The 18,777-nt window shown below is 41.4% G+C and overlaps 2 protein-coding genes across 4 annotated transcripts; both read left to right on the top strand.

Annotated features, from left to right (window-relative positions):
- The first annotated feature begins 6,022 nt into the window (after window positions 1-6,022).
- LOC141112199 (uncharacterized) lies at window positions 6,023-9,979 on the top strand. 2 transcript variants are annotated; one of them, XM_073604792.1, is made up of 2 exons: window positions 6,023-8,418; window positions 9,704-9,979. In XM_073604792.1, the coding sequence occupies exon 1, from the start codon at window positions 6,030-6,032 to the stop codon at window positions 8,274-8,276; it is 2,247 nt and encodes a 748-aa protein (XP_073460893.1). In that variant the 5' UTR covers window positions 6,023-6,029; the 3' UTR covers window positions 8,277-8,418; window positions 9,704-9,979. The 2 variants fall into 2 exon arrangements, with proteins under 2 accessions (XP_073460893.1, XP_073460892.1); XM_073604791.1 differs by having other exon boundaries at window positions 9,409-9,979.
- Window positions 9,980-11,397: 1,418 nt separating this feature from the next.
- Window positions 11,398-15,354, top strand: LOC141112200 (uncharacterized). 2 transcript variants are annotated; one of them, XM_073604794.1, is made up of 2 exons: window positions 11,398-13,793; window positions 15,079-15,354. In XM_073604794.1, exon 1 carries the CDS (start codon window positions 11,405-11,407, stop codon window positions 13,649-13,651), a length of 2,247 nt encoding a protein of 748 aa, XP_073460895.1. In that variant the 5' UTR covers window positions 11,398-11,404; the 3' UTR covers window positions 13,652-13,793; window positions 15,079-15,354. The 2 variants fall into 2 exon arrangements, with proteins under 2 accessions (XP_073460895.1, XP_073460894.1); XM_073604793.1 differs by having other exon boundaries at window positions 14,784-15,354.
- Window positions 15,355-18,777: the final 3,423 nt, after the last annotated feature.

The following is an 18,777-nucleotide window of genomic DNA, read 5'->3' as shown; positions in this document are numbered from 1 at the left end:
GTGATAGGAAGGCCTTTGAAGACGGTAGAGCTTACAAATGGCAAACCAACACAAACAATAAATTTTCCAAAAAACCACAAAAAAATAAACAACAAAAAAACGCATCTGAATCCTTTATGCACTCATCTGTCTCTTCTTCCCTACAGCCCTCTAGTTATACCAAAGGTCGTCGACAATTTAAACGGCGTCGCCAGGGCAATGAATCATATGATGAGTCTTCACACATGGAGAGCTCTCCCTCACAGGCAAGTAATGGCTCCCATTTAAATCACCATCCTAACAGCGACACATCAGATGTACAGACTCCGGCCAGCTGTTCCGGATCGTCTCTAAATACATCATCCACTATGCCCACCACACCACAATCACAATCTATGCTCCCTGGAACTTTTTTAGATCAAATGCGAGACCGCATGCAAACGCATCAAAAACAAGCAAAAACACAGTCATCCAAGGCCCACAAACTCAATCAACATCAACCACGCTAAATGTAGTCAACCTATCATCATATTCACTTAATGAACACGAATTGGCTGTTCTAGGACGTGGCCTCACTTTCTGCCCAGACACCCGTCTGGACAGATTTGGAGCCATTAAAGACATACATCTATTCATCCGCAAGGTTTTACTAAAAAGTCTATATGCAAAAAAACCCATGACGGAACAGAAGCTCACAAATCAAGAGATTCAAGCATTAGATAATCTTGTTGCTTTGCTAGACGAAAACGAACTTGAAAATCCTCTGACTCAGGAAAACACCCATGACCCCGACAGGAACATGGATGTTATACCTACCCCACATACGCAAGTATGTACATTGAAAAATAAATCCACCCTATATCCCTCGCCTAGCTCCAACCCCAACGCCGCAGCTTTTCTCAAATTGGTATCAACAGATATCAATAGAATGAAAAACTTCCCACATCCATACTCCAATTTCAGCCGTGATGAACGGTTGGCTCTGGAGGCGCTGTCACGCAACCACGACGTTGTCATTAAACCCTCTGACAAGGGTGGCAACGTCGTGGTTATGGACAGTGCACAATATACTGAGATGTGCATGGATATATTACAAAATCATGAGTGGTATCGCCCCATCCCCAAATCTCTATTGGACAAATTCACTCACGACTTTTATACACTTGTTGATACTGCATTTCAATATAATGCAATATCCAAACAACTTTGGGAGTTCATTAGGACTAGCCACCCCAAAGAGGCAACTTTCTATGCGTTACCAAAGTTGCACAAACAAAAGAAAAAACCACCGGGCAGACCTATCATCTCAGGCTGCGGAAGCCTAACAGAAACCTCAGTCGTGTAGTTGATAACCATCTAAAGCCTTTAGTTACTTGCCTATCATCGTATGTACGCGATACAATTCATTTCTTACAGATTATTCAAGACATACACATAGAAGAAGGCACCCAATTGGTAGCCATCGATGTGGAATCCTTGTACTGCACCATTCCCCACGCTAAAGGGTTATCGGCCATACAACACATTTTGCAACAATATAGCGATTCTGAACCCAAATATATTGAATTCATCCTGGCCTCTCTTGAGTTTATACTCAACCATAACTTCTTTTGCTTTGACGGTTCCCACTACCTCCAGGTACAGGGCGTGGCGATGGGGACTTGTTGTGCCCCATCGTACGCCAACCTGTACCTGGGGGAGTGGGAACATTCACTGCTTGTCCAGGAGTCGTTGTCTGTGTATATGCGCCATGTTATTACATGGCGACGTTACATAGACGATATCTTCATGATATGGGACGGGCCAACTGAATTACTACATGAATTTCTTAATTGTATTAACAAGAACGACTTCAATTTAAAATTTACAATGACCCACAGTCCAAAGGAAATTACATTTTTGGATGTACTGGTCCAAAGATCACCAGATGGCAATCTCTCCAGTGAACTATACCGAAAACCCACAGCCGGTAATTCATTGTTGCACGCAAGTAGTTTCCACCCCAAGCCCCTTCTAACCTCTATACCATATAGTCAATATCTAAGAGCACGCCGTAACTGCTCCGATGATACTAGATTTAAAATGGAAGCCAATGCCCTAAAAAAGAGACTCCTCGAAAGAGGATACTCAAACACCTGTTTAAAAAAAAAAAAAAAAAAAAAAGCGTATAAACGAGCGCTCAACCAATCTCGTCGTGACCTACTTAATGCACAAAAACAACCCAGTAAAGATGAAACAATTAGAATCATCACGACATATTCTTCAGAACATAGGCAGATAAAGCGCATTCTAAATAAATACTGGCACTTATTAACTATGGACCAAACTTTGGCCCCCTTTGTCCCCAGTGCCCCAACAGTCACCTATAGGAGGCCACCATCTATAGGAGACAAAATAGTTAACAGTGAGTACAAAACTTGCAAAGGCGATCCATGCAAAGTATTGGGAACATATATGTGTGGGGGCTGCCACTATTGCCAATATATGGACAAACGAAAAAATATTATTCTGCCTAATGGCCAAAGGTTTACCCCCAAGCACTACGTTAATTGCAAAACCCCAGCAATAGTATATTTACTGACTTGCGAATGCGGGTGCTACTATGTTGGTAAGACCATAAACGAGTTCTGGAAACGCATTTACCAACATCTTGGCACCATACGCAAACGCGATCCAGACCTCCCTATTGGTCGCCATATGGCAATGGCTCATCCCTCATCGACCCCCAAAGTATACTTTTTGGCCCTTGATCGCATCCACTTCAGTCCAAGAGGAGGAGATTCTAACAAGCGTCTTCTCCAATGCGAACTGAGATGGATACACAATCTACGGGCCAACCATCCACCTGGCCTAAACGGGGCCTTCAACTTCAAACCATTTCTGCCTGGGTTCACATCAGGGGTCTGCGAACTAGATCTATAGGGACCTCCTAATACATCCCACTGTTTACTTTTACACTTTAATCTAAATGTCTCACCTTTTATTATGTTTTTTTGTCAGCTTCCAGACTTCATGTATTAAATAGTATTCATCGGTGTGGTAAAACATTTCCAGATAGATACAGGTATGGATACAAGACATTGTGCCCATATATATTTAGACTGTCTTTGATCTAAATCATCGTTATACGATAGGTCTGAACAATATGTATATCTGGGTTCCCTATACCGTTATAATACAAATTGCTCGATTACAATAATGAACACTTTGTGTTTACTTTAAAGATTTTGAAGATTTTGTTTATTTTATCAACATCGTTTGAAATTGACTGTTATTTCACAAACTGCCCATATGTAACCTCTGGTCATTTACAATATGTTTCCTTTTTTTTCTTGTTTTGCTCTTTTATGCTTCCTCATTTATTCACCTTTTTTATTCTTATTTTTCTTGTAATCATGTACAGCAGGCTGGCTTTTTGTTGATTCATTTTTGTTCACCTTCTTACATCCATCCACTAGATGGCGCAGTTTCTCCTTGGTGTGGATGTGCGCGTGCGCACGGACACCCGGCGGGTAAGCTCTACGCATGCATGGCCATGGGGCAGCACTTGGCTGCGCGCCCCATAGGCCTTCTGCATGTGGACGAGCTCTCGCACGGTTCCCGGTGTGGATTTCGCTAATCGCGCCGGGACCGCATACCCGCCGGTGACGTCAAGACGCGTGACGTCATCACGCCCCCATGGGCGTGGCTACGCCGCGCGCCTCGTCGTCTGGGGGATGCCCGATCTCCACACATGGCTGCTTGTTTTGCAGCTGACTATGTGGAGTGGACACTGATTGGCTGATGTCCAATCAGCTGTCCTATTTAGGACACAGACACTCCTTTGGCATCTGTCAGTCTTTTGAACTGCTGCCTGGAGGTCTGGTCTTGAGAGATCACTAAATAGCCACAAGGTAATTTGAATAGATACTTTGTTCTAGATCATCTGAATACTTTTTCTACACACCTACTCTCCCCTTTTAACCACAGCTGAATGACCACTCTATCCTTCAGCAAAGCATTGGCTTAATTATATGCCTTGTACACTTACAAACATCACTCTTTAAATACACAGATCTCCATCGGTCATCCCTTGTGAAAGTGCTGCAACGCTCTGCATCACACTCCTGGTTGCCCACCTTGTGTCATGTGAACCAGAAGCCAGCCTGCTCTCAGTTATACTGTTTTAACTGCTGTTTTTTGTCTTTATGAATCAAATTGATGTAAGTATAATTAGTCCATACCAGACCTTTTCTATACTACTTCCTTCAATAACTACTAAAATCGCATATATTGCAAAAATGCAGTCGCATATAATTTATGACGACATAGATATTCTCTATTATTATTTTGTCCTTTGATATTTACAGATAGATTTGAGCACCCAATCATAAATCCCTTGATGAAGGAGTAATACATACCTATTTCCGAAACATGTCGGGTACACGCCATACACCTCATCCGCCTGATTCTCCATATACAGGCTGCGGGCTGTAGGCACATGGGTGCTATATCCTCTATATGCAAGCGAATGTATAGTGTTTGTATTTGCACTTTATACAATTGTAAATTCTACTGTTATATTTTTTTATATATTGAATGTGTTTAATAAAGATGGCACTCTAGTGCACTTTTATATATAACAATCTATGAGATTTAATACTCACTTGTGGCCAATAATATCCATTAAGGGCGACCCCAAATGCACACTTAGTGCATAATTTTCTCTATAGTTCCAATTTCCAGGATATTGGCCCCCCTCCTCCCCTTTTGTACACACCTTGCTCTCATTTTCCTTTTATCTTTCATGATAGGTAGCAAATACCGGTGTAAGTCCCTCCTCCATGAGAAGCAACGTATGTACATACAACGGACTAGTTTAGACTACATTGTTTGATTTTGTGTTTTTCATTTTCTATTTTTTCGTTTTCTGTCAACATGGCCCTATACCAAGGAAGTCATTGGACGGACTTCATGTCCAAAGTACACAATGAATTTGAAAAGAAAGAATCTCTTGATTTTGAATTGTCTACAACTTTCTCCACCCTAAGTCAATTGTTAGAGAAAAAATCTCTCTTGCACTGGCACATTAAATCCTTCAAAGATTACATTTCGGCTAATTTAAACCCCTTTGGACTTAGGGTACAAATTTTCCCTACATTTGAGCATATAGACCCTAGTTTTAAGGCGGTGTGGGAGGAGAACCTAAAGGAATGCTCAAGGAAAATGATGCTGTTGCTTATTGATGAATATACCAAACGTATAACTGATATAGATGGTAAATTGGAAAAACTACAAAATCAAATGTCACCACTAAAAACTCATGTGTCCTTCTCAGAGTCAGAAGAAAGACTAAAACGACATCTAGAAGAGTTCAATAAAAATATATTAATTAAAAAGGACAAAAAACTACAACGTGATAGGAAGGCCTTTGAAGACGGTAGAGCTTACAAATGGCAAACCAACACAAACAATAAATTTTCCAAAAAACCACAAAAAAATAAACAACAAAAAAACGCATCTGAATCCTTTATGCACTCATCTGTCTCTTCTTCCCTACAGCCCTCTAGTTATACCAAAGGTCGTCGACAATTTAAACGGCGTCGCCAGGGCAATGAATCATATGATGAGTCTTCACACATGGAGAGCTCTCCCTCACAGGCAAGTAATGGCTCCCATTTAAATCACCATCCTAACAGCGACACATCAGATGTACAGACTCCGGCCAGCTGTTCCGGATCGTCTCTAAATACATCATCCACTATGCCCACCACACCACAATCACAATCTATGCTCCCTGGAACTTTTTTAGATCAAATGCGAGACCGCATGCAAACGCATCAAAAACAAGCAAAAACACAGTCATCCAAGGCCCACAAACTCAATCAACATCAACCACGCTAAATGTAGTCAACCTATCATCATATTCACTTAATGAACACGAATTGGCTGTTCTAGGACGTGGCCTCACTTTCTGCCCAGACACCCGTCTGGACAGATTTGGAGCCATTAAAGACATACATCTATTCATCCGCAAGGTTTTACTAAAAAGTCTATATGCAAAAAAACCCATGACGGAACAGAAGCTCACAAATCAAGAGATTCAAGCATTAGATAATCTTGTTGCTTTGCTAGACGAAAACGAACTTGAAAATCCTCTGACTCAGGAAAACACCCATGACCCCGACAGGAACATGGATGTTATACCTACCCCACATACGCAAGTATGTACATTGAAAAATAAATCCACCCTATATCCCTCGCCTAGCTCCAACCCCAACGCCGCAGCTTTTCTCAAATTGGTATCAACAGATATCAATAGAATGAAAAACTTCCCACATCCATACTCCAATTTCAGCCGTGATGAACGGTTGGCTCTGGAGGCGCTGTCACGCAACCACGACGTTGTCATTAAACCCTCTGACAAGGGTGGCAACGTCGTGGTTATGGACAGTGCACAATATACTGAGATGTGCATGGATATATTACAAAATCATGAGTGGTATCGCCCCATCCCCAAATCTCTATTGGACAAATTCACTCACGACTTTTATACACTTGTTGATACTGCATTTCAATATAATGCAATATCCAAACAACTTTGGGAGTTCATTAGGACTAGCCACCCCAAAGAGGCAACTTTCTATGCGTTACCAAAGTTGCACAAACAAAAGAAAAAACCACCGGGCAGACCTATCATCTCAGGCTGCGGAAGCCTAACAGAAAACCTCAGTCGTGTAGTTGATAACCATCTAAAGCCTTTAGTTACTTGCCTATCATCGTATGTACGCGATACAATTCATTTCTTACAGATTATTCAAGACATACACATAGAAGAAGGCACCCAATTGGTAGCCATCGATGTGGAATCCTTGTACTGCACCATTCCCCACGCTAAAGGGTTATCGGCCATACAACACATTTTGCAACAATATAGCGATTCTGAACCCAAATATATTGAATTCATCCTGGCCTCTCTTGAGTTTATACTCAACCATAACTTCTTTTGCTTTGACGGTTCCCACTACCTCCAGGTACAGGGCGTGGCGATGGGGACTTGTTGTGCCCCATCGTACGCCAACCTGTACCTGGGGGAGTGGGAACATTCACTGCTTGTCCAGGAGTCGTTGTCTGTGTATATGCGCCATGTTATTACATGGCGACGTTACATAGACGATATCTTCATGATATGGGACGGGCCAACTGAATTACTACATGAATTTCTTAATTGTATTAACAAGAACGACTTCAATTTAAAATTTACAATGACCCACAGTCCAAAGGAAATTACATTTTTGGATGTACTGGTCCAAAGATCACCAGATGGCAATCTCTCCAGTGAACTATACCGAAAACCCACAGCCGGTAATTCATTGTTGCACGCAAGTAGTTTCCACCCCAAGCCCCTTCTAACCTCTATACCATATAGTCAATATCTAAGAGCACGCCGTAACTGCTCCGATGATACTAGATTTAAAATGGAAGCCAATGCCCTAAAAAAGAGACTCCTCGAAAGAGGATACTCAAACACCTGTTTAAAAAAAAAAAAAAAAAAAAAAGCGTATAAACGAGCGCTCAACCAATCTCGTCGTGACCTACTTAATGCACAAAAACAACCCAGTAAAGATGAAACAATTAGAATCATCACGACATATTCTTCAGAACATAGGCAGATAAAGCGCATTCTAAATAAATACTGGCACTTATTAACTATGGACCAAACTTTGGCCCCCTTTGTCCCCAGTGCCCCAACAGTCACCTATAGGAGGCCACCATCTATAGGAGACAAAATAGTTAACAGTGAGTACAAAACTTGCAAAGGCGATCCATGCAAAGTATTGGGAACATATATGTGTGGGGGCTGCCACTATTGCCAATATATGGACAAACGAAAAAATATTATTCTGCCTAATGGCCAAAGGTTTACCCCCAAGCACTACGTTAATTGCAAAACCCCAGCAATAGTATATTTACTGACTTGCGAATGCGGGTGCTACTATGTTGGTAAGACCATAAACGAGTTCTGGAAACGCATTTACCAACATCTTGGCACCATACGCAAACGCGATCCAGACCTCCCTATTGGTCGCCATATGGCAATGGCTCATCCCTCATCGACCCCCAAAGTATACTTTTTGGCCCTTGATCGCATCCACTTCAGTCCAAGAGGAGGAGATTCTAACAAGCGTCTTCTCCAATGCGAACTGAGATGGATACACAATCTACGGGCCAACCATCCACCTGGCCTAAACGGGGCCTTCAACTTCAAACCATTTCTGCCTGGGTTCACATCAGGGGTCTGCGAACTAGATCTATAGGGACCTCCTAATACATCCCACTGTTTACTTTTACACTTTAATCTAAATGTCTCACCTTTTATTATGTTTTTTTGTCAGCTTCCAGACTTCATGTATTAAATAGTATTCATCGGTGTGGTAAAACATTTCCAGATAGATACAGGTATGGATACAAGACATTGTGCCCATATATATTTAGACTGTCTTTGATCTAAATCATCGTTATACGATAGGTCTGAACAATATGTATATCTGGGTTCCCTATACCGTTATAATACAAATTGCTCGATTACAATAATGAACACTTTGTGTTTACTTTAAAGATTTTGAAGATTTTGTTTATTTTATCAACATCGTTTGAAATTGACTGTTATTTCACAAACTGCCCATATGTAACCTCTGGTCATTTACAATATGTTTCCTTTTTTTTCTTGTTTTGCTCTTTTATGCTTCCTCATTTATTCACCTTTTTTATTCTTATTTTTCTTGTAATCATGTACAGCAGGCTGGCTTTTTGTTGATTCATTTTTGTTCACCTTCTTACATCCATCCACTAGATGGCGCAGTTTCTCCTTGGTGTGGATGTGCGCGTGCGCACGGACACCCGGCGGGTAAGCTCTACGCATGCATGGCCATGGGGCAGCACTTGGCTGCGCGCCCCATAGGCCTTCTGCATGTGGACGAGCTCTCGCACGGTTCCCGGTGTGGATTTCGCTAATCGCGCCGGGACCGCATACCCGCCGGTGACGTCAAGACGCGTGACGTCATCACGCCCCCATGGGCGTGGCTACGCCGCGCGCCTCGTCGTCTGGGGGATGCCCGATCTCCACACATGGCTGCTTGTTTTGCAGCTGACTATGTGGAGTGGACACTGATTGGCTGATGTCCAATCAGCTGTCCTATTTAGGACACAGACACTCCTTTGGCATCTGTCAGTCTTTTGAACTGCTGCCTGGAGGTCTGGTCTTGAGAGATCACTAAATAGCCACAAGGTAATTTGAATAGATACTTTGTTCTAGATCATCTGAATACTTTTTCTACACACCTACTCTCCCCTTTTAACCACAGCTGAATGACCACTCTATCCTTCAGCAAAGCATTGGCTTAATTATATGCCTTGTACACTTACAAACATCACTCTTTAAATACACAGATCTCCATCGGTCATCCCTTGTGAAAGTGCTGCAACGCTCTGCATCACACTCCTGGTTGCCCACCTTGTGTCATGTGAACCAGAAGCCAGCCTGCTCTCAGTTATACTGTTTTAACTGCTGTTTTTTGTCTTTATGAATCAAATTGATGTAAGTATAATTAGTCCATACCAGACCTTTTCTATACTACTTCCTTCAATAACTACTAAAATCGCATATATTGCAAAAATGCAGTCGCATATAATTTATGACGACATAGATATTCTCTATTATTATTTTGTCCTTTGATATTTACAGATAGATTTGAGCACCCAATCATAAATCCCTTGATGAAGGAGTAATACATACCTATTTCCGAAACATGTCGGGTACACGCCATACACCTCATCCGCCTGATTCTCCATATACAGGCTGCGGGCTGTAGGCACATGGGTGCTATATCCTCTATATGCAAGCGAATGTATAGTGTTTGTATTTGCACTTTATACAATTGTAAATTCTACTGTTATATTTTTTTATATATTGAATGTGTTTAATAAAGATGGCACTCTAGTGCACTTTTATATATAACAATCTATGAGATTTAATACTCACTTGTGGCCAATAATATCCATTAAGGGCGACCCCAAATGCACACTTAGTGCATAATTTTCTCTATAGTTCCAATTTCCAGGATATTGGCCCCCCTCCTCCCCTTTTGTACACACCTTGCTCTCATTTTCCTTTTATCTTTCATGATAGGTAGCAAATACCGGTGTAAGTCCCTCCTCCATGAGAAGCAACGTATGTACATACAACGGACTAGTTTAGACTACATTGTTTGATTTTGTGTTTTTCATTTTCTATTTTTTCGTTTTCTGTCAACATGGCCCTATACCAAGGAAGTCATTGGACGGACTTCATGTCCAAAGTACACAATGAATTTGAAAAGAAAGAATCTCTTGATTTTGAATTGTCTACAACTTTCTCCACCCTAAGTCAATTGTTAGAGAAAAAATCTCTCTTGCACTGGCACATTAAATCCTTCAAAGATTACATTTCGGCTAATTTAAACCCCTTTGGACTTAGGGTACAAATTTTCCCTACATTTGAGCATATAGACCCTAGTTTTAAGGCGGTGTGGGAGGAGAACCTAAAGGAATGCTCAAGGAAAATGATGCTGTTGCTTATTGATGAATATACCAAACGTATAACTGATATAGATGGTAAATTGGAAAAACTACAAAATCAAATGTCACCACTAAAAACTCATGTGTCCTTCTCAGAGTCAGAAGAAAGACTAAAACGACATCTAGAAGAGTTCAATAAAAATATATTAATTAAAAAGGACAAAAAACTACAACGTGATAGGAAGGCCTTTGAAGACGGTAGAGCTTACAAATGGCAAACCAACACAAACAATAAATTTTCCAAAAAACCACAAAAAAATAAACAACAAAAAAACGCATCTGAATCCTTTATGCACTCATCTGTCTCTTCTTCCCTACAGCCCTCTAGTTATACCAAAGGTCGTCGACAATTTAAACGGCGTCGCCAGGGCAATGAATCATATGATGAGTCTTCACACATGGAGAGCTCTCCCTCACAGGCAAGTAATGGCTCCCATTTAAATCACCATCCTAACAGCGACACATCAGATGTACAGACTCCGGCCAGCTGTTCCGGATCGTCTCTAAATACATCATCCACTATGCCCACCACACCACAATCACAATCTATGCTCCCTGGAACTTTTTTAGATCAAATGCGAGACCGCATGCAAACGCATCAAAAACAAGCAAAAACACAGTCATCCAAGGCCCACAAACTCAATCAACATCAACCACGCTAAATGTAGTCAACCTATCATCATATTCACTTAATGAACACGAATTGGCTGTTCTAGGACGTGGCCTCACTTTCTGCCCAGACACCCGTCTGGACAGATTTGGAGCCATTAAAGACATACATCTATTCATCCGCAAGGTTTTACTAAAAAGTCTATATGCAAAAAAACCCATGACGGAACAGAAGCTCACAAATCAAGAGATTCAAGCATTAGATAATCTTGTTGCTTTGCTAGACGAAAACGAACTTGAAAATCCTCTGACTCAGGAAAACACCCATGACCCCGACAGGAACATGGATGTTATACCTACCCCACATACGCAAGTATGTACATTGAAAAATAAATCCACCCTATATCCCTCGCCTAGCTCCAACCCCAACGCCGCAGCTTTTCTCAAATTGGTATCAACAGATATCAATAGAATGAAAAACTTCCCACATCCATACTCCAATTTCAGCCGTGATGAACGGTTGGCTCTGGAGGCGCTGTCACGCAACCACGACGTTGTCATTAAACCCTCTGACAAGGGTGGCAACGTCGTGGTTATGGACAGTGCACAATATACTGAGATGTGCATGGATATATTACAAAATCATGAGTGGTATCGCCCCATCCCCAAATCTCTATTGGACAAATTCACTCACGACTTTTATACACTTGTTGATACTGCATTTCAATATAATGCAATATCCAAACAACTTTGGGAGTTCATTAGGACTAGCCACCCCAAAGAGGCAACTTTCTATGCGTTACCAAAGTTGCACAAACAAAAGAAAAAACCACCGGGCAGACCTATCATCTCAGGCTGCGGAAGCCTAACAGAAAACCTCAGTCGTGTAGTTGATAACCATCTAAAGCCTTTAGTTACTTGCCTATCATCGTATGTACGCGATACAATTCATTTCTTACAGATTATTCAAGACATACACATAGAAGAAGGCACCCAATTGGTAGCCATCGATGTGGAATCCTTGTACTGCACCATTCCCCACGCTAAAGGGTTATCGGCCATACAACACATTTTGCAACAATATAGCGATTCTGAACCCAAATATATTGAATTCATCCTGGCCTCTCTTGAGTTTATACTCAACCATAACTTCTTTTGCTTTGACGGTTCCCACTACCTCCAGGTACAGGGCGTGGCGATGGGGACTTGTTGTGCCCCATCGTACGCCAACCTGTACCTGGGGGAGTGGGAACATTCACTGCTTGTCCAGGAGTCGTTGTCTGTGTATATGCGCCATGTTATTACATGGCGACGTTACATAGACGATATCTTCATGATATGGGACGGGCCAACTGAATTACTACATGAATTTCTTAATTGTATTAACAAGAACGACTTCAATTTAAAATTTACAATGACCCACAGTCCAAAGGAAATTACATTTTTGGATGTACTGGTCCAAAGATCACCAGATGGCAATCTCTCCAGTGAACTATACCGAAAACCCACAGCCGGTAATTCATTGTTGCACGCAAGTAGTTTCCACCCCAAGCCCCTTCTAACCTCTATACCATATAGTCAATATCTAAGAGCACGCCGTAACTGCTCCGATGATACTAGATTTAAAATGGAAGCCAATGCCCTAAAAAAGAGACTCCTCGAAAGAGGATACTCAAACACCTGTTTAAAAAAAAAAAAAAAAAAAAAAGCGTATAAACGAGCGCTCAACCAATCTCGTCGTGACCTACTTAATGCACAAAAACAACCCAGTAAAGATGAAACAATTAGAATCATCACGACATATTCTTCAGAACATAGGCAGATAAAGCGCATTCTAAATAAATACTGGCACTTATTAACTATGGACCAAACTTTGGCCCCCTTTGTCCCCAGTGCCCCAACAGTCACCTATAGGAGGCCACCATCTATAGGAGACAAAATAGTTAACAGTGAGTACAAAACTTGCAAAGGCGATCCATGCAAAGTATTGGGAACATATATGTGTGGGGGCTGCCACTATTGCCAATATATGGACAAACGAAAAAATATTATTCTGCCTAATGGCCAAAGGTTTACCCCCAAGCACTACGTTAATTGCAAAACCCCAGCAATAGTATATTTACTGACTTGCGAATGCGGGTGCTACTATGTTGGTAAGACCATAAACGAGTTCTGGAAACGCATTTACCAACATCTTGGCACCATACGCAAACGCGATCCAGACCTCCCTATTGGTCGCCATATGGCAATGGCTCATCCCTCATCGACCCCCAAAGTATACTTTTTGGCCCTTGATCGCATCCACTTCAGTCCAAGAGGAGGAGATTCTAACAAGCGTCTTCTCCAATGCGAACTGAGATGGATACACAATCTACGGGCCAACCATCCACCTGGCCTAAACGGGGCCTTCAACTTCAAACCATTTCTGCCTGGGTTCACATCAGGGGTCTGCGAACTAGATCTATAGGGACCTCCTAATACATCCCACTGTTTACTTTTACACTTTAATCTAAATGTCTCACCTTTTATTATGTTTTTTTGTCAGCTTCCAGACTTCATGTATTAAATAGTATTCATCGGTGTGGTAAAACATTTCCAGATAGATACAGGTATGGATACAAGACATTGTGCCCATATATATTTAGACTGTCTTTGATCTAAATCATCGTTATACGATAGGTCTGAACAATATGTATATCTGGGTTCCCTATACCGTTATAATACAAATTGCTCGATTACAATAATGAACACTTTGTGTTTACTTTAAAGATTTTGAAGATTTTGTTTATTTTATCAACATCGTTTGAAATTGACTGTTATTTCACAAACTGCCCATATGTAACCTCTGGTCATTTACAATATGTTTCCTTTTTTTTCTTGTTTTGCTCTTTTATGCTTCCTCATTTATTCACCTTTTTTATTCTTATTTTTCTTGTAATCATGTACAGCAGGCTGGCTTTTTGTTGATTCATTTTTGTTCACCTTCTTACATCCATCCACTAGATGGCGCAGTTTCTCCTTGGTGTGGATGTGCGCGTGCGCACGGACACCCGGCGGGTAAGCTCTACGCATGCATGGCCATGGGGCAGCACTTGGCTGCGCGCCCCATAGGCCTTCTGCATGTGGACGAGCTCTCGCACGGTTCCCGGTGTGGATTTCGCTAATCGCGCCGGGACCGCATACCCGCCGGTGACGTCAAGACGCGTGACGTCATCACGCCCCCATGGGCGTGGCTACGCCGCGCGCCTCGTTGTCTGGGGGATGCCCGATCTCCACACATGGCTGCTTGTTTTGCAGCTGACTATGTGGAGTGGACACTGATTGGCTGATGTCCAATCAGCTGTCCTATTTAGGACACAGACACTCCTTTGGCATCTGTCAGTCTTTTGAACTGCTGCCTGGAGGTCTGGTCTTGAGAGATCACTAAATAGCCACAAGGTAATTTGAATAGATACTTTGTTCTAGATCATCTGAATACTTTTTCTACACACCTACTCTCCCCTTTTAACCACAGCTGAATGACCACTCTATCCTTCAGCAAAGCATTGGCTTAATTATATGCCTTGTACACTTACAAACATCACTCTTTAAATACACAGATCTCCATCGGTCATCCCTTGTGAAAGTGCTGCAACGCTCTGCATCACACTCCTGGTTGCCCACCTTGTGTCATGTGAACCAGAAGCCAGCCTGCTCTCAGTTATACTGTTTTAACTGCTGTTTTTTGTCTTTATGAATCAAATTGATGTAAGTATAATTAGTCCATACCAGACCTTTTCTATACTACTTCCTTCAATAACTACTAAAATCGCATATATTGCAAAAATGCAGTCGCATATAATTTATGACGACATAGATATTCTCTATTATTATTTTGTCCTTTGATATTTACAGATAGATTTGAGCACCCAATCATAAATCCCTTGATGAAGGAGTAATACATACCTATTTCCGAAACATGTCGGGTACACGCCATACACCTCATCCGCCTGATTCTCCATATACAGGCTGCGGGCTGTAGGCACATGGGTGCTATATCCTCTATATGCAAGCGAATGTATAGTGTTTGTATTTGCACTTTATACAATTGTAAATTCTACTGTTATATTTTTTTATATATTGAATGTGTTTAATAAAGATGGCACTCTAGTGCACTTTTATATATAACAATCTATGAGATTTAATACTCACTTGTGGCCAATAATATCCATTAAGGGCGACCCCAAATGCACACTTAGTGCATAATTTTCTCTATAGTTCCAATTTCCAGGATATTGGCCCCCCTCCTCCCCTTTTGTACACACCTTGCTCTCATTTTCCTTTTATCTTTCATGATAGGTAGCAAATACCGGTGTAAGTCCCTCCTCCATGAGAAGCAACGTATGTACATACAACGGACTAGTTTAGACTACATTGTTTGATTTTGTGTTTTTCATTTTCTATTTTTTCGTTTTCTGTCAACATGGCCCTATACCAAGGAAGTCATTGGACGGACTTCATGTCCAAAGTACACAATGAATTTGAAAAGAAAGAATCTCTTGATTTTGAATTGTCTACAACTTTCTCCACCCTAAGTCAATTGTTAGAGAAAAAATCTCTCTTGCACTGGCACATTAAATCCTTCAAAGATTACATTTCGGCTAATTTAAACCCCTTTGGACTTAGGGTACAAATTTTCCCTACATTTGAGCATATAGACCCTAGTTTTAAGGCGGTGTGGGAGGAGAACCTAAAGGAATGCTCAAGGAAAATGATGCTGTTGCTTATTGATGAATATACCAAACGTATAACTGATATAGATGGTAAATTGGAAAAACTACAAAATCAAATGTCACCACTAAAAACTCATGTGTCCTTCTCAGAGTCAGAAGAAAGACTAAAACGACATCTAGAAGAGTTCAATAAAAATATATTAATTAAAAAGGACAAAAAACTACAACGTGATAGGAAGGCCTTTGAAGACGGTAGAGCTTACAAATGGCAAACCAACACAAACAATAAATTTTCCAAAAAACCACAAAAAAATAAACAACAAAAAAACGCATCTGAATCCTTTATGCACTCATCTGTCTCTTCTTCCCTACAGCCCTCTAGTTATACCAAAGGTCGTCGACAATTTAAACGGCGTCGCCAGGGCAATGAATCATATGATGAGTCTTCACACATGGAGAGCTCTCCCTCACAGGCAAGTAATGGCTCCCATTTAAATCACCATCCTAACAGCGACACATCAGATGTACAGACTCCGGCCAGCTGTTCCGGATCGTCTCTAAATACATCATCCACTATGCCCACCACACCACAATCACAATCTATGCTCCCTGGAACTTTTTTAGATCAAATGCGAGACCGCATGCAAACGCATCAAAAACAAGCAAAAACACAGTCATCCAAGGCCCACAAACTCAATCAACATCAACCACGCTAAATGTAGTCAACCTATCATCATATTCACTTAATGAACACGAATTGGCTGTTCTAGGACGTGGCCTCACTTTCTGCCCAGACACCCGTCTGGACAGATTTGGAGCCATTAAAGACATACATCTATTCATCCGCAAGGTTTTACTAAAAAGTCTATATGCAAAAAAACCCATGACGGAACAGAAGCTCACAAATCAAGAGATTCAAGCATTAGATAATCTTGTTGCTTTGCTAGACGAAAACGAACTTGAAAATCCTCTGACTCAGGAAAACACCCATGACCCCGACAGGAACATGGATGTTATACCTACCCCACATACGCAAGTATGTACATTGAAAAATAAATCCACCCTATATCCCTCGCCTAGCTCCAACCCCAACGCCGCAGCTTTTCTCAAATTGGTATCAACAGATATCAATAGAATGAAAAACTTCCCACATCCATACTCCAATTTCAGCCGTGATGAACGGTTGGCTCTGGAGGCGCTGTCACGCAACCACGACGTTGTCATTAAACCCTCTGACAAGGGTGGCAACGTCGTGGTTATGGACAGTGCACAATATACTGAGATGTGCATGGATATATTACAAAATCATGAGTGGTATCGCCCCATCCCCAAATCTCTATTGGACAAATTCACTCACGACTTTTATACACTTGTTGATACTGCATTTCAATATAATGCAATATCCAAACAACTTTGGGAGTTCATTAGGACTAGCCACCCCAAAGAGGCAACTTTCTATGCGTTACCAAAGTTGCACAAACAAAAGAAAAAACCACCGGGCAGACCTATCATCTCAGGCTGCGGAAGCCTAACAGAAAACCTCAGTCGTGTAGTTGATAACCATCTAAAGCCTTTAGTTACTTGCCTATCATCGTATGTACGCGATACAATTCATTTCTTACAGATTATTCAAGACATACACATAGAAGAAGGCACCCAATTGGTAGCCATCGATGTGGAATCCTTGTACTGCACCATTCCCCACGCTAAAGGGTTATCGGCCATACAACACATTTTGCAACAATATAGCGATTCTGAACCCAAATATATTGAATTCATCCTGGCCTCTCTTGAGTTTATACTCAACCATAACTTCTTTTGCTTTGACGGTTCCCACTACCTCCAGGTACAGGGCGTGGCGATGGGGACTTGTTGTGCCCCATCGTACGCCAACCTGTACCTGGGGGAGTGGGAACATTCACTGCTTGTCCAGGAGTCGTTGTCTGTGTATATGCGCCATGTTATTACATGGCGACGTTACATAGACGATATCTTCATGATATGGGACGGGCCAACTGAATTACTACATGAATTTCTTAATTGTATTAACAAGAACGACTTCAATTTAAAATTTACAATGACCCACAGTCCAAAGGAAATTACATTTTTGGATGTACTGGTCCAAAGATCACCAGATGGCAATCTCTCCAGTGAACTATACCGAAAACCCACAGCCGGTAATTCATTGTTGCACGCAAGTAGTTTCCACCCCAAGCCCCTTCTAACCTCTATACCATATAGTCAATATCTAAGAGCACGCCGTAACTGTTCCGATGATACTAGATTTAAAATGGAAGCCAATGCCCTAAAAAAGAGACTCCTCGAAAGAGGATACTCAAACACCTGTTTAAAAAAAGCGTATAAACGAGCGCTCAACCAATCTCGTCGTGACCTACTTAATGCACAAAAACAACCCAGTAAAGATGAAACAATTAGAATCATCACGACATATTCTTCAGAACATAGGCAGATAAAGCGCATTCTAAATAAATACTGGCACTTATTAACTATGGACCAAACTTTGGCCCCCTTTGTCCCCAGTGCCCCAACAGTCACCTATAGGAGGCCACCATCTATAGGAGACAAAATAGTTAACAGTGAGTACAAAACTTGCAAAGGCGATCCATGCAAAGTATTGGGAACATATATGTGTGGGGGCTGCCACTATTGCCAATATATGGACAAACGAAAAAATATTATTCTGCCTAATGGCCAAAGGTTTACCCCCAAGCACTACGTTAATTGCAAAACCCCAGCAATAGTATATTTACTGACTTGCGAATGCGGGTGCTACTATGTTGGTAAGACCATAAACGAGTTCTGGAAACGCATTTACCAACATCTTGGCACCATACGCAAACGCGATCCAGACCTCCCTATT

The sequence above is a fragment of the Aquarana catesbeiana genome, linkage group LG11 (genome assembly GCF_042186555.1).
Source record: "Aquarana catesbeiana isolate 2022-GZ linkage group LG11, ASM4218655v1, whole genome shotgun sequence".
In the NCBI taxonomy this organism is placed as follows: domain Eukaryota; kingdom Metazoa; phylum Chordata; class Amphibia; order Anura; family Ranidae; genus Aquarana; species Aquarana catesbeiana.
Note: the sequence above shows the minus strand (reverse complement) of the source record. Positions and strands in the feature narration are given on the sequence as shown.